Source organism: Epinephelus lanceolatus, chromosome 14, assembly GCF_041903045.1.
Source record: "Epinephelus lanceolatus isolate andai-2023 chromosome 14, ASM4190304v1, whole genome shotgun sequence".
Lineage (NCBI taxonomy): Eukaryota > Metazoa > Chordata > Actinopteri > Perciformes > Serranidae > Epinephelus > Epinephelus lanceolatus.
The window spans coordinates 30,699,963-30,714,518 of record NC_135747.1 but is presented as its reverse complement, the minus strand read 5'-3'; the positions used below and the strand labels follow the sequence as shown (position 1 = coordinate 30,714,518).

Below are 14,556 nucleotides of genomic sequence, written 5' to 3'. Positions count from 1 at the left end.
GCGGCAACGAAAACCAACTGCTGCGTCGTCTATGTCACCTCACATCACCTCACGTCGCCTCACGACGCCCTGTGTCAGTTGCATTTGAACACACTACACGGACTACATCCGACAGCCAAGTGGCACGTACGTTCTGCGCCTGCATGAGAGAGCGTAGTGACAGAGTGGTACATCCTGACAGCCGAGGTGTTTCTTATCTGTGCAGCCAAGCACCGCAGCACCTCCACTGGCTATTACATTCAGGCGGTCCCAGTGTTTCCTCTGCAGGCTCCACTTCACTCAGCTGCCCGATAAACCAAGCTTCTTCCCACTTTAACCTGAATAACAAACGGTTGGATCCAAACAGAGCCGGGGCTAGCTCAGAGACTAGCGGAGGCTAACTGGCTGTGCGTCCCTCCGTTGTGCTGCGGCTAACACTCTGAGAGCCGCTCCCAGCTAGCTCCAGCTCTCCGTTTGGATTCAAACAGAGAACCGGGGATAGCTGGGAAGCTGTGCCTCCCTCCGGTCATGCTGCTTCTAACACTCCACTAGCCTCACAGCTAGCTCCAGTTTGTTCTTCAGGTTAAGTGGGAAGAAGCAGCGGGTCTGTGGGCAGCTGAGTGAAGTGGAGCCTGAGGAGGAAGCACCAGTTAGCCCCGGTTTCACTATAGGCAGATTCACTCGCTACAGGGGCGAGGGAATAAAACCTGAACAGCCAATCAGAGTGATGTCTTTCACCGACTATCTCCACCGCCAATTCAACATGCTCAATCGTCCAAAAAGCCGCCTACATTTTACACACTGCTCCTTTAAACACACTATAGCTACAATCTATGATTGAATGGTCCATTTCATGCTCTGATCTCCTGTCTTCACGTCTTTTTATTTGATGTTGACTGTTTGGCTGTTTTGTTTTTGTTGTTGTTGCTGCTTTTTGTCTTCTTTGTCATATTTGGTACTGTATAATTATCCTGTAACTTCTGTTTCTTGTTCAATGTTCTTCTAATTAAGGACTCCCTTGAAAACCAGATGGTACATCTCAAGCAGTTATTCCTAATAAAGAATTTCCAACCAACTCCAAGCTTCTAAAATGAACCCAAATTTGAATCAACACATCTTAAACACAGCCTCAACAGAGGCTAAATATTACAAGCTTTACAAAGATTGTATTTTACCACAGGGTTATTCTAAAAGGTCACGTCAGATTGCTCAGGTTAAAGGTGCCCTGCGGAGTTTTGTTGTTACCAACGAAAAGTTATGTTTACATCAAGTGTCACTCACCAGAATGCAAGTGCGTGTCCTTGAGGGCTAACAAATGTTTCTAGTGCATTTCCTTCCCCATAAAACATTTGCAAAGCCGATTTTTCCGTAGTTTAAATCCACCATAAACAAAACGGGGACCCACTCATCCAAAAACAACAGCTCCACAGCACTACAAGAGATCTAAAACTCTGCAGGGAACATTTAATATTATGGTTAACTCTTCCAAACACTCACATATTCTTTCCAATTATAGACAGAACCCTCCAAAATATATTTCAGTGCATCCATATGGCTAAGATCAGTTAAACTATCTGGTGCGAAATAAAAGTCAAGGCTTCAAGACAAAGTATCATTTTAAGAAAGAAATAATTTGAGGAAATACTTACCATCCTACTAAGGAGAAGGTTCCTGTGGCTCGTTTTACTGTTAAAATCACCACCTGTAAATCAGAGACAATTCATTACTGTATGGCTCATATCTATAAATAATGAAAACAAGGTATTAAAATGTGTAGTTGACACAGGCATTGCTTACTCTGTGCAATATTTTTGTTTTAACTAAAGTCCTGTGCAAACTTAGTGAGAAGTGCAATACAAATACAGTTCTGCCATCATTATAATCATAGGCTTAGAAATTACCGGGTTGACAAGACTACCATTTGTTCAAGCATGCCTTTTGTGTACGTGGGTGCAAGCATGTGTGTAATTATAGGAAGTGTAATAAAATGGAGTTTGCATACACTTCAGGCAACCGGAGAATCATAAACATAGGCATGTGCAATGTGCTAACAACTTAGACATCTACGGCATTTATGTACATAACATCCATAAGCTTCTGACCCACTTTAACATATCATAAAACACAGAGCGCTGTTAAAGGACAGCTGAGTGAAGTGACAAACTAGAACCTGACACGCTACATATTTTGAGCAAAGCAGCATCCAAGCTGAAGCTGACCTAGGAGAAACAAGAGCAGACGGAAAAAGAGTGAAGGAATGAGAAGAATTGTGTATTTGTCAGTCCTAAAAGCTTTGTAGAGAATGAAGGGGCCCTGCAGTAGTTATGCATGCAAAATGCAGCAGGACATGTCCGCACTATCAGCTGTGCAGCACTACTGTCACACATCTGTTTTCTCAGAGCCGTCTGACAACCTGCAATAGTGTCATGTCTCGCCCGGTATAGAACACAGGGATATCCATTTCAAAAACAGCCAGGAAATGTGTCTGCTTTTATTTTAATGTCTGGAAGTGAGTTTCAAAGTTTATATAGTAATTTGTTTTCGCAGCAACGTATAATTTGTGGAAGCACTTAAATTGCACAGACAGAAAAGAGACGCAGACATTTCTCCTCTGAAGCCTTTGACCATTTTATTACTGTTTTAATTACATTTGAATGATGGATCCCAATATGGAACTGCAAGGAGAGTTAAAAAGGCTCGGAGTCTGCACTTTGTTTCAGATTGTTTCATAAATAGTGCATGAGTCATCTTGCTTTTTGGGAAGATTCTAATGCTATTTTTGGGTATGGATTTCTTTTTTAGTAGTGATATGCAAGTCGCACAAACATCTGTATCAGTTACCCTCTGATTTTTATCCCTAATTAAGGCTGCAACTAATGATTATTCATCAGGGGTGTCATGATACAAAATATATGGATTCTTTGGTCCACAATAATATATATGTTGCTACTACAAAGTCTGCAACGAAACAATTTCTATTCAGTTCAGTGGCCTACGATCAATGAGACAATATCAGTAAATACTTTTTCTTGGCTGCCTGGCTGAAGCCACTAGCACTGTTTGAATTTAAGGAAGGAGGTGCACTGGTACGGAAATGGTGACACAGACGTACATGGGAACTTCACAATAAAGGCGCATCGTTAAGATCACAACATGCATCAATGTTTTTTCCTTTGCATCAATGATAATGGATTCTTGATCACTGAATCGATTTATCTGGTCCAGATCAGTGTGTCCATGAATCGTTACATCCCCATTGTTTACCACTGATTAATCTGTTAATTATCTTCTGTGAAATGTTAGAAATAAAAAAGCTGTATGTTGTTTGTGTGACCAATTTTCCAAGATTTTCTGTTTATTATCACCGAGGACAAGGAAAAGCAGCAAGTCCTCATAATTTGGAGGCTGAAACAAGGAATTGTTTGGTATTTGTGTCAATAAAAATGACTTAAAAGATTAGTAGAGTTGTTCCGATACCAGTACCAGTATCGGAAATGCCTTTAGACACTGCCTAAAATGATGGATTGTGTATTGGCGAGTATACAAGTCTGTGCACCAAGCCGATATTACATAATTTAATCGTAAACTTTGAAGCAGTTTCACACCTATGTATTAATTAAAATGGCAGTTTATCCATAAATAAATTCTTCTTTGCCGCTTTAAATCAGTGAAGCACAAGTTGCGCTGTGCAGCCACTGTTTTAGAGGAGCAAAGAAGAATTAATATACCATAAAAAGTGTAACATTAGCCATTTGCAAAATATCAAATTAAAAAATAAAAGAAGGTTTCCTGGCATTTACTGTATGTATGTATGTATGTATGTTCTTGTTCATGTTTTACAAAAGGGTTTAACCTGAGCAATGCCATACAACAATAAAAGCAATTACTCCATATCCATATAGTGTTAGTAGTATACAGCTTTAATTTATTCTTTAACGCCATGGTATCAGATTGGTTGTTGACTGATTAATAAACTCATCATTTCAGTCTAATTCCTTAAAAATACGACAGTTTATCCAACAACCTAATATAGCACAATCCATCAATGTCCACTCACTCACTGAGCTGACCTGAATATCCCCAAATCCCAAATAGCACAAGAAAAAAGTATTAATCTTGGGCTGTCCAGTTATGAACATGATATACTTCCCCACTGAATCATTACTTAAATTTGTGACAACCTGTTGCTCACCTGATAAAAAAGAGGATGTTGCAGGCAACAAGAGTGCATGAATAGTGAGCTGGACGGGAGAACGATGGGGAATGGATGAATACTTTATATTTAGTTTTCATTAGAAGTGTGAGACCTAACTCAAACAGGTATAGCCGGCTTGGTCTATATGGACCATCTGAATCTGGGTTAATCAGACTGCGTTTGGGGCTGTGTGATCCATCACACTTGAAATCTGAGCGATTGCTTGCCATTAAAGAAGAAATTTGAGCTCAAGGCAAGACAGCATTACTGCAGCATTCTTATTCAGGGCAAGAGAGTGGGTGACAACCTGGAGCCTAAAGCTGCTAGCATGCAAAGTTGCACCTACTCACATTAACACGTTCACTGCACCAGAGACATCACTGTGTCTTTAACTAATCTGCCCGTATGTCAGCCTTGACTCAGCGACAGGCTACAACTAATCCAAGCCGAGTATTTCCTTACAAGGTTATTGTGAAGATAAGGGAGCTGTCAACAAATAAACAAATTCTCAGGGTGTGGACTCAATGCCACAGCTACCTGTGAATTCAATGCAATGTAACTTGAATTTGTTAAGGTCACGGTGTGCGATGAATGTGCTTGAGTCTTTGCCAGAGAAGTGCTGATTTAAGTCCTGGGTAGCTTCCAGTCTATAGTTGGTGTTATATTGAATGGCACTATTTGTTCTAAAGTGCTCCTGATTGTATGAATAAAATAACAGGAACAACTTGCGGTAAAAAGCCCTTAAATACAACAACATTATAAGCCTGTGCATTAAATCCATTTGGCTGATGCTTTATGATAAGGGCATTCAGCCTTCACTGGACGTCATCAACAAACTGTAAGTGCATCCTTTTTAAACAAAGAGTGTTTTCAGTGCAACAGCTCTGTTCCAGGTGGTTCCTGCCTGTGAAAAGGAAGTTTTTTCCTCACTGCTGTCACCAAGTGCTTCCTCAAAGGGGTACCTGTTGGATCTCTGTGAGTTAAAGAGCATGGTCTAGTCCTGCACTACATGAAAGGTGTCATAAGATAACTTTTGTTGTGACTGCTCTATTTAAATAAATGTGACTTGACTACATGTGCTTGGAGACATTAAAAGTAGCAATACGACACCATAATACAAGTTCTGCATCCAAAGTTTTCTGCAAAGTAAAAGTCCATAAGTATTTTCAACATAATACTGAACATACTGAAAGGGACAGCTCACTGTAAAATCCAAAATGCATTTTTGTTCTTACCTGTAGTGCTATTTATCAATCTAGATTGTTTTGATGAGAGCTGCCAAGGTCTGTAAAGGTCACTGTCTGTGGATTGTCTTGAGTAACCAGGTCATGATATCTGGAATAAAACACTGCATCTCTACAACTGATATTTTCAACACTCGGCAAGTCAACAAAACTATCTAGATTGAAAAATAGCACGACAGATAAGGGGGAAAAGTACGTATTTTTGATTTGGGGTGAACTGTGTCTTTAAAGTACCAAAAATAAGAGTACTCATTATGCATAAAGGTCCCTATCAGAGTTCTCCTATTACATCACTTGATCATTATTGTTGACGCACTAACATGGGAACATATGAGCTGCATTATATGCAGTAATGCTGGGAATTTTAGCCTGACAATGCACTGGATTTATAAAATGATTGTGGATTTTACTTGTAAAATCTTAGTTTGCAAAGTAACTATAGCTGTAAAATAATACTGTGGAGTAAAAAGTATACTTCCTTAAGACATTTATTGGAGGAAAGGTAAAAAATAGCTTACAGGAAATACTCAAGTAAACACAAGCATCACAAATGTGTACTCAAGTAAAGAACTTGAGTAAATATACATAGCTACACGTGCTACTGTTGTTGTTGTTGTTGTTGTGTTGCTCTCCCTCACATTCAGCAAACATCTGATCTAGAAAAACTGGTTCACTTATCATTTCAAGATAACAACCTCAAGTCCATTTTCAACATAGACACAATCAGAAAAAATGGCCCAACAGAGGACGTACGTCCTGCCCCAGTTCGGGCAGTTCAACCTGCCTCAGGAGCTGCTTATTCGATTCTACGCTGCAATAATCCCGTTTGTTCTCAGCACGTCCATCACTGTTTGGATCAGCCACCAAACAGGACAGGAACAGACTGTAATGGATATTGTCGGCCTGCCCTCCATCCAGGACTTAGCCTATACATCTTTAGGGTCAGGAAACGGGCAGGTAGCATCACTGCAGACCCCTCATACCCTAGACATGAGCTGTTTCAGCTTCTCCCCTCTGGCAGGAGTTTCATAACACTGAAACGACCAGACACAAAAACAGTTTCTTCCTGCAGGCTATCACTCGGATAAACCTTAAACAGTCAAAACAATCCCTGTGCACTAATCCCATAATGCCAAGCACCTTCATTACCAGTAAACTATGTATTTCATTAAATAGTCACTGTTCTTTAACATGTTAAACAAGGACTTACACATATGGAAAGACTGATGAAGCTGTTAAAATACACTTGACATGACGTCATGATATCCAGGTGTGTGCAGCATAAAGAGGACAATCACTATTATGGTATTCTATTACTGGAAACCAGCTGTTTGTGTTCAGATTATCTGAACATGAAAAAAGCACAGAAATACTGATGGGTGTGTTTTATATAGATATGTACATTTATGTTAGAGGTTCAAAAAATGTATAAAGGGTAAGGGAAAGATTATATTCTAAATGAGGATAGTGAGAAAGTTTTTATTGCCATAGACCTTTCTGAGAAGTTCATTTTTTATCATTTTATTTTAAATGAAAGTAGGCAGCAGCATCACTGTATGTATTATTCCAGCACCACTTGCAGGGTGCACCAGTGCACTACTGTATTACTATTTACAAATGTCATGGTGTTGCTTATAAACAGATAGATAGATAGATAGATAGATAGACAGATGTACTAACATTGGCTTACATAGTCAGATTCCATGTATGTGTACACATACTGTACTTGGCCATTAAATATAGCTTTGATACTGCTTCTGAAACTGTGAATATGCATATTATCCTGATAAAACTTTTTACGCCAACATGTCTGAGGCTCACTCTAAAACAATGTTACTACACATTGTTTCATGAAGTACGTGACAACAACTTACAAGACATAAAACTGGTCATACTCAAGTCAGTTAGCTTGTTAGACACAACTTAGTAACGTTATGTTAACTCTACGTGCAAGACAGCTAGTAATACTAACGTCAGTTTTTCGGGCTGATTTAATTAGTTGACATATATTAGCTAACATTAAACATGCTAATTAAGACAGTTAGTATATTTGATGACTGACAGCTCAGTTGCACCGCTACAGTTTGGCACTGGGGACTATTCGAGCGTCAGACATCCATTCATCAACTTACCAATCGATAAACAATCAAGTCGAGTAAATAATTACCAGCATAAGCTAGCAGTGAAACGTTATGTAGCTAACTAGCTAATTAGCTTTTAAAAAACAGAAGCTAAAACAGAGTTTAACAGTTACGTTAGCTACTTACGCATCGATAGTCCTCTGAATCTGTATTAAAAAATACGCAGCGTGAGTCGTTACTCGTTAACATTGGGCTTTGACTGTTCATTTTGAGCCACAATGATATAATTTAGCTTCAATTTGTTTTTGTTTTGCTGGAGCTTTTTGTGCATTTCCTGTTTCTACGGTGCGCACGAAAGGACAAAAAAGCACCGTTGGCGGTTCTGAGGCAAATGTCGAAGGGCCAGATTCGTTCAGACTTTGACTCGTTATTAAAACTCGCGTTGTAACGTATCGTTGTTGTTTTGATTCTCTTGTATTTCAGTGTAATACAGAGGGAACCTACCCTCACACATTTTTTTACGATATTTTAGGTGGATTCCAACATAGCAGTTCAGTTCATTTCAGTAGTGAAACTAAATTAAGTGACTCAACCATAAATAAATAACGTGGAACTTTCTGTTTGATGGCTTCACACATCATCATACCACTACCTTTTGCAATAGCCTCATTCCCACTACAAACCAGAGTCTCTCTAAGTATATAGGCTACAGTATATATGTATATAGGTATTTAATAAGTTACTGCATTTATCTTTTTATTTTATTTCATCCTATTCTATTTTTCTTATTAAAATATTTGCATTAATGTTATGTGTTTGTAGTGTGAAGGGGCTACAACTTGTATTTCATTGTGCAACCTTGTGTTTTAAAATGGCCAATAACTGAACCTTGTAACCCTGCAAATATTGTGCTTTTTATGGCATTTTTACTTTATAGCATGTACATTTTTTTGCACCTTTATTCCACTGCATCTCGTAGGATACTGCACCTTTTGCTCCAATACTTTCTGACAGCTTAAGTTACTTTACAGATTGAATATTTACATACAAAGCACGTGTAGCGCCTATAAAATATGATGTATTTCTGCAGATTAAACTACTAAAACCTAGCTTCCATTTCTCACTTCTCAATGAATCAGTAATACTTTTATTAATGTTGCTGTGAATTACTGACACTTATTTAGGCTAAGTAAGACTTTGCATCTATGATTTTTAATTGTAATGTAATATTTTTTTTACTGTAGTACTTTTGCTTTGGTAAAGGATCTTGTCAGAAGCTCTGTTTACACCGTAATGAGGATATTATCATTAGAAACCCTAACAAAAGGCCTCATGGTAGCCTCAGGACAACCTTCTGTATCCTCCTTGGTAGCTCACCTGCAGTGTTTTGAGATCGACGCTACACTTGGCACAGTAAAGGCGCTGCAGTTCACTGATAGCCTCTGGCATTTACCTTTAGGCTAATGATAATGTTATCTCAGTGGGTGTTTTTAGAAACCAGCAACCCCATTCAGTCAAATGCAGAAAGACATGTTACCTTTGCCCTGAATGTGGACAGACAGCGGCGGCTGCATTTCCGGTAAACATTGTGAATCACAGAAAGAATGTTGAAGGTGTGCCTCTTTGAAGATGTTTGAGAAGCATTGCTCAATTTATAAGACTTTGTCGGATCTCTAACTGACTTTGAGAGTTTCAAGTTTCTCAGAAAAGAGATAGACAAGACGATATCAAAGGGGAATAACACCTAAGAATTTGAATGCATGTTTCCGTGGCTGAGAAGAGTTCAATCAATATTTGTAAAACATCAGCTAATCTCTCTCAAAGCCAGAAACTAAAGATGTAAGTCTCAAACTTGTGATGTCATAGGGTATAAAGTCTGGAGCTGCTCCATAGAGACCCACATGTTGACCCACAGAATGTTTGTTTTCTTTTTTATAACCAAATGAGTTTAATTTTATGGCAGTGTTCTCATTTATGAAACAGAAAATGTTCCTATATATACCCTAGAACAGGGGTGTCAAACTCATTTTAGTTCATGGGCCACATCTCACCGATTTGATCACAGGTGGGCCAGACTGGTAAAACCGTTGCATAATATCCTATAAATATGAAACACCTCCAGATTTTTTGCGTTTTTTGTTTTAAAAAAGTTCATTTTAATATGCTTATCCATTTACAAAAGAAATGACAAACAGCCTGTGATGTCTTAGAAGAATAAACAGGATTTCGACAATATTTCTCAGTTTTTCCACATTCAGTCAGTCGACTACTCACTGTCATTACACATGCATTTTTCTTTACATTTCCTCTCCTGTGTAATAATCCTGACATCACCACACCAAACTAAAGTTAAAAAACTGTATTCTGGTCGGGGTGGAAAACCCTCTGAAGCAGCATTTTACATGAATTTGGCCATCATAAGTGCATCACTATTAGGTGCACAAGGTCCTCCAGTGAGCTGGATTGGACCCTTTGACGGGCTGGTTCTGGTCCCCAGGCTGTATGTGGTTGCTAGGCTGGCACCCAAACTGAAAATATGGTGCCCATTTTTAGTCACCTCACATTTTGGATAATTAAGATACTGTGCAGTTAAATGTCGGCTTCACAATGAAAACGTTACATAAAGAGTGATTTAAAGCCTTGTTACAATAACCAAACAAAGTACTTTGTAGTTTGTGTTTTATCTGATTGTGTTATTTACCTCAGGTTAACCTAGTTCTTTGTCAGTTGGATCAATCTGCCCATTCATTTGTGATGTTGGCGGGTTAGTCAAGCTTTGACTAGAAGCAGATGCCTGTGTACACTCAGGTAAACATACCAGCATACATGCAGCATTGTCTGGTTCTGGTTAGACGATATTAGCACTCAAGTGTCTGTAGCCAATAATGCTCTTTGCACCCACGCTGAAAACAGTGAATGTGGCCATTTACACCTGAGTGTATATATTCCTGAGCGTCCTTGCAATGTCAACATATAACGTTACCAAGGTAAGCATCTATTCAGCTAAAGTATATGTACACAATGTGCATTCAGCAGGTTTATACATCAGAAAAAATAATGAAAATAATGAATTAACTAAGTCTGAAACGAATAAGCCTGCAAGGACTCAGTCTACCATATGAAAGCCCTGTGCTTGACTCATCTATCCACCACATCATCTTCCCTACATTATCTTTGTTGCAGTTTATACTACATCATCTGACTTTCTGGTGGTAGATTTGTGAGTTTTTTGATGTCAACTTTATCACTTTCATCTCAGAAAACATCCAACATTGGCTGGTACTAGCACGAACCATGACCTCTGTTAAGGGAGAAGGACAAACAGAAGGAGAGGCTGAAACTCTCTTTCCACACAAAGCTTTATTTCCAGAGCTCAAACTGCAGTTTAACAAAGGGAAGAGCAAACACACAATGGGGTTTTGAATCTGAAACAAACAAATACAAAATCAGAACTTCCGTCAAATTAAACAACAGTCCATCTTAATAGCGATGAATAATGCTCAGTTAAACTAACCACACACAGGGTAAAATAAAGAGAAAGAAGAACCAGCACTGCCGCCCGAGTGATGATGAGGGAAGACTGAATGAAATGGGGTTCAGGGTTTAAATAAGGTGAGCAGGTGAACGTAATCAGGTTAATGAGTGAACAGAGAGTGAAAGGAACCAATCAGAGCTGAGGAAAGGGAAGGAAAGAAGTGTCACTACTGCTACTATCAATCAATCAATCAATCAATCAATCAATCAATTTTATTTATAAACCCCAATATCACAAATCCCAATTTGGATCACAGGGCTTTACAGCATACAACATCCCTCTGTCCTTTGGACCCTCACAGCGGATAAGGAATAGGATTGGTCCGAGCACAGAACCTTGTGGAACTCCAAAACAAACTACAACCTCTTTATCCTAATTTAACCGCCACTGACTTTGACAGTCAATGTGACGAGTGCTAGCCAATCACAGCATGCAGTGGGATCCATAATATAGCACCATAGGGATGAGTGTATATACCTGAATAGCTGCAGTGTGACTTTTCTCACCCAGGTGCAAAATGACACACCAAATATTTAATTATCACTAATGCAACAAATATTAAAAAGGGAATGTGTTAGGGTGCAGGTGTGTTGTTTGCTGTCCCCATTTGTTATAGGGGCATTCAGGCCTGCAGAATGGATCCTATATCTTCGACACATGGAAATTACTTAAAGAAATCTTACATAATAGAATATATGATACCCAAATATTGGTGTTTTGGACGAAGCTGCATAATATCAGGCTTCATCTAGCGTCAACTATTTCCCACAGTGTGATGTTTCCACTGTGGCAAGCACATTTAAATCTATTTAAGTGACTTTCTATTTCCTCTGCCATTGTCTTTCCATTGGAAAGAGCTAAATAGACGTTTTTGCATGTGTGATCCGTATTGTCTGGAGGGTTTTATGCACAATTTGTGGGTGTGTGCGTGCGAGACCAAGAAGAGAATGAAAGTGGCAGTGGGTGTGTTGCACCCTATTGACCTATTGTGACACTGAAACTCCAGCTGCACCCTTCTTCCCTCGGTGGCCTTTGAGGCTGTCTCTGTCAGTTACTCAAACAACAATGAGGGAGATCTGTCACTTCTGTTTTTCCTCTCGCGAAGCATTACATAAGACATGCAAACGGGTGTGCACACAAACACACACACATCTTTCTTCAAAATACAAGTGACTGATTCCGGCGCATATTTGAAATTGTCGTACCTGTCCTGTTTACTTTGTGGAGCTGATTAAAATCAAACAGAACATTTACACGTTCACAGTTTTATCCTGCAGTGCAGCTACTGCAGTGTAGGCTGGGAAATATTACCTGAACATGGTCAGATTGAGAGAAAAGAAAGCTAAAAATTGTTTTCTGGATGCATTCAGCATGGCCTCATACATGTGACATTATTGAACAAACCTTCGCTTCTCCTAGGGCTCTTTACTTTGAGAGTTCAGGTAGTTCAAGGTGTTGTCACTTGAAGTTTAATTGACAGGCGACATTCCTCTGCCTGCAGGTAATTTTAAATCCACTGCTCACCTTTAACACATTTAGCACGGCTGGTGGCTGAAGAGAAAATGTTTTGTAAGAGTGCAAATGATGGCATCTCCAACAAACTTTATTATTGTTTCACCTCATGAGATGTGCCACTGCAGATGCACACAATGCTGCAGTGTCATTCTCAATCAATATGGTTTAGTTTAAACACACAAAGAAGTCCAATTCTGAAACAAAATGTCTGGATGTTTTTGGTGAAGTAATTAAAACACCATCTTAACTACAAGTAAAACTCTTAAACAGCATCTAATTTACAAGAGGATGTAAAACAGTTGAGACTCTTTGCAGTGTTTGTATGCTGTCTTTAAATATCTGTTTTCTAAGCTGAGAAAGAACTGAGGACACTCCCAAGAGGAGATGCAGAAAATCCTGTTTAAGACTTGGTTCTTTTGCACTTATACTTTGTCTCGGCGGTTTCGAGTTTCTAAATTGTTACCCAAATCTCACGTTTCTTTCAGCAGTACAGTAAAGTGTCTGTCATCCTTTAACTTCAACTATATTTCATATACTTTATGGTCAGAAGACAAAGGCATAGGTGTCATTTAAACATTGGGGGGGGGGGGGGGGGGGGGGACAATGAACCAGGGGTTTGGAGTCTGCCCCCAGGAAATCTGAGGGTCAAACACTTGCTTTTCTGCATTCTGGTGAACTGCTATGCAACAGTTTTTGCAGTTACTGCATCAAGTTATGGTGAAAGAGTCTTTAATTTCCTCTGCAACTTTCATGCTTTTATTCTTCTAAATATTGGGGGTATGTGTCCCCTGCAACCCCCTGGAAATCTACACCAATGCCAGAGGAGGTTTTATACCTCACAAGATGTATAAGACCTGTAGTATGTCAGGTATTCCCTGTACTGAAACTGCACAGTGGAGCAAGGGCGTAGGTTTCATTTCAACATTGTGAGAGGACACATATGACACGAAGGGTTTGGGGGTCCTCTGCCAGAAAATTCTTAGCCTCAAACACTCAATTTCCTGCATTCTGGTGAATTTTTATGCATCAATTTAGTTTTTATCGAGGGGGACAAGTGCGCATGTTCTAAATATTGATGGGTATGTGCTCCCTGCAACCCCCCTGGAAATCTACACCAATGTCAGAAGTTTTTAAGTTTTAACATCACAACATGTTCATTTCATGCACTTACCTGTAGAATCTCAGGTATTCCCTGTACTTTAACTGCACAGTCGAGCAAGGGTGTAAGTTTTGTTTCAACATTGTGGGGGGACACATACGCAACTGAGGGTTTGAGAGTCCTCTTTGAGCCTCAAGCACTTAATTTCCTGTATTCTGGTATTTTTTTTTTTTTTTTTTTTTGCCATAATCTGTGCATTTATGCATCAATTTACGGTGTAAATGCCTGTAATTTGTCAAAATTAAAGTCCTCTGTTACTTTTATGTTTTAAATGCACATGTTCTAAATATTAAGGGGCATGTGTCTCCTGCATCCCCTCCGGAAATCTACACCATTGTCAGAAGAGGTTTTATACATCCTAAGAGAGGCCATACACTGACCTATTGTATTTCAAGTATTCCCTGTACTTACACTGCACATTGGAGCAAGGGTGTAGGTTTTGTTTCAACATTGTGAGGGGAAACGTATGAAACAGAAGGTCTGGGGGTCCTTTGCCAGAAAATGATGAGCCTTGAACACTTAATATCCTGCATTCTGGTCAATGTTTTGCCTCAATCTGTGCATTTTATGCATCAATTTATGGTGTAAATGTCTTTAACTTTAGCAAAATAAAAGTCATCTCCAACTTTTATGTTTTTTAATGCACGTTCTAAACATTGAGGGGCATGTGTCCCCTGCAACCCCCCTGGAAATCTACAACAATGTCAAAATATGTTTAATACATCACAAGAGGTAGAAGACATGCACTGGCCTATTATATCTCAGGTATTCCCTGTACTTACACTACACAGTGGAGCAAAAGGCGTAGGTTTCATTTCATTGTAGGGGGACACATATGAAACTGAGAG

The 14,556-nt window shown here is 39.2% G+C and overlaps 1 protein-coding gene across 2 annotated transcripts in view; it reads right to left on the bottom strand.

The window, feature by feature from the left end:
- LOC117250740 (cyclic AMP receptor-like protein A) overlaps window positions 1–7,866 on the bottom strand; it is a 71,233-nt gene extending 63,367 nt beyond the window's left edge. The window contains exons 1-2 of one of the 2 annotated variants that reach the window (XM_033616734.2): window positions 7,686–7,866; window positions 1,629–1,681 (exon numbers count right to left, since the gene is read on the bottom strand). In XM_033616734.2, coding sequence (XP_033472625.1) covers window positions 1,629–1,681; window positions 7,686–7,766 — 134 coding nt within the window. In that variant the 5' untranslated portion in view covers window positions 7,767–7,866. The remainder of the gene's footprint in view (window positions 1–1,628; window positions 1,682–7,685) is intronic. The other variant, XM_078174617.1, reaches the window with a different exon arrangement.
- Between the last annotated feature and the right edge of the window lie 6,690 nt (window positions 7,867–14,556).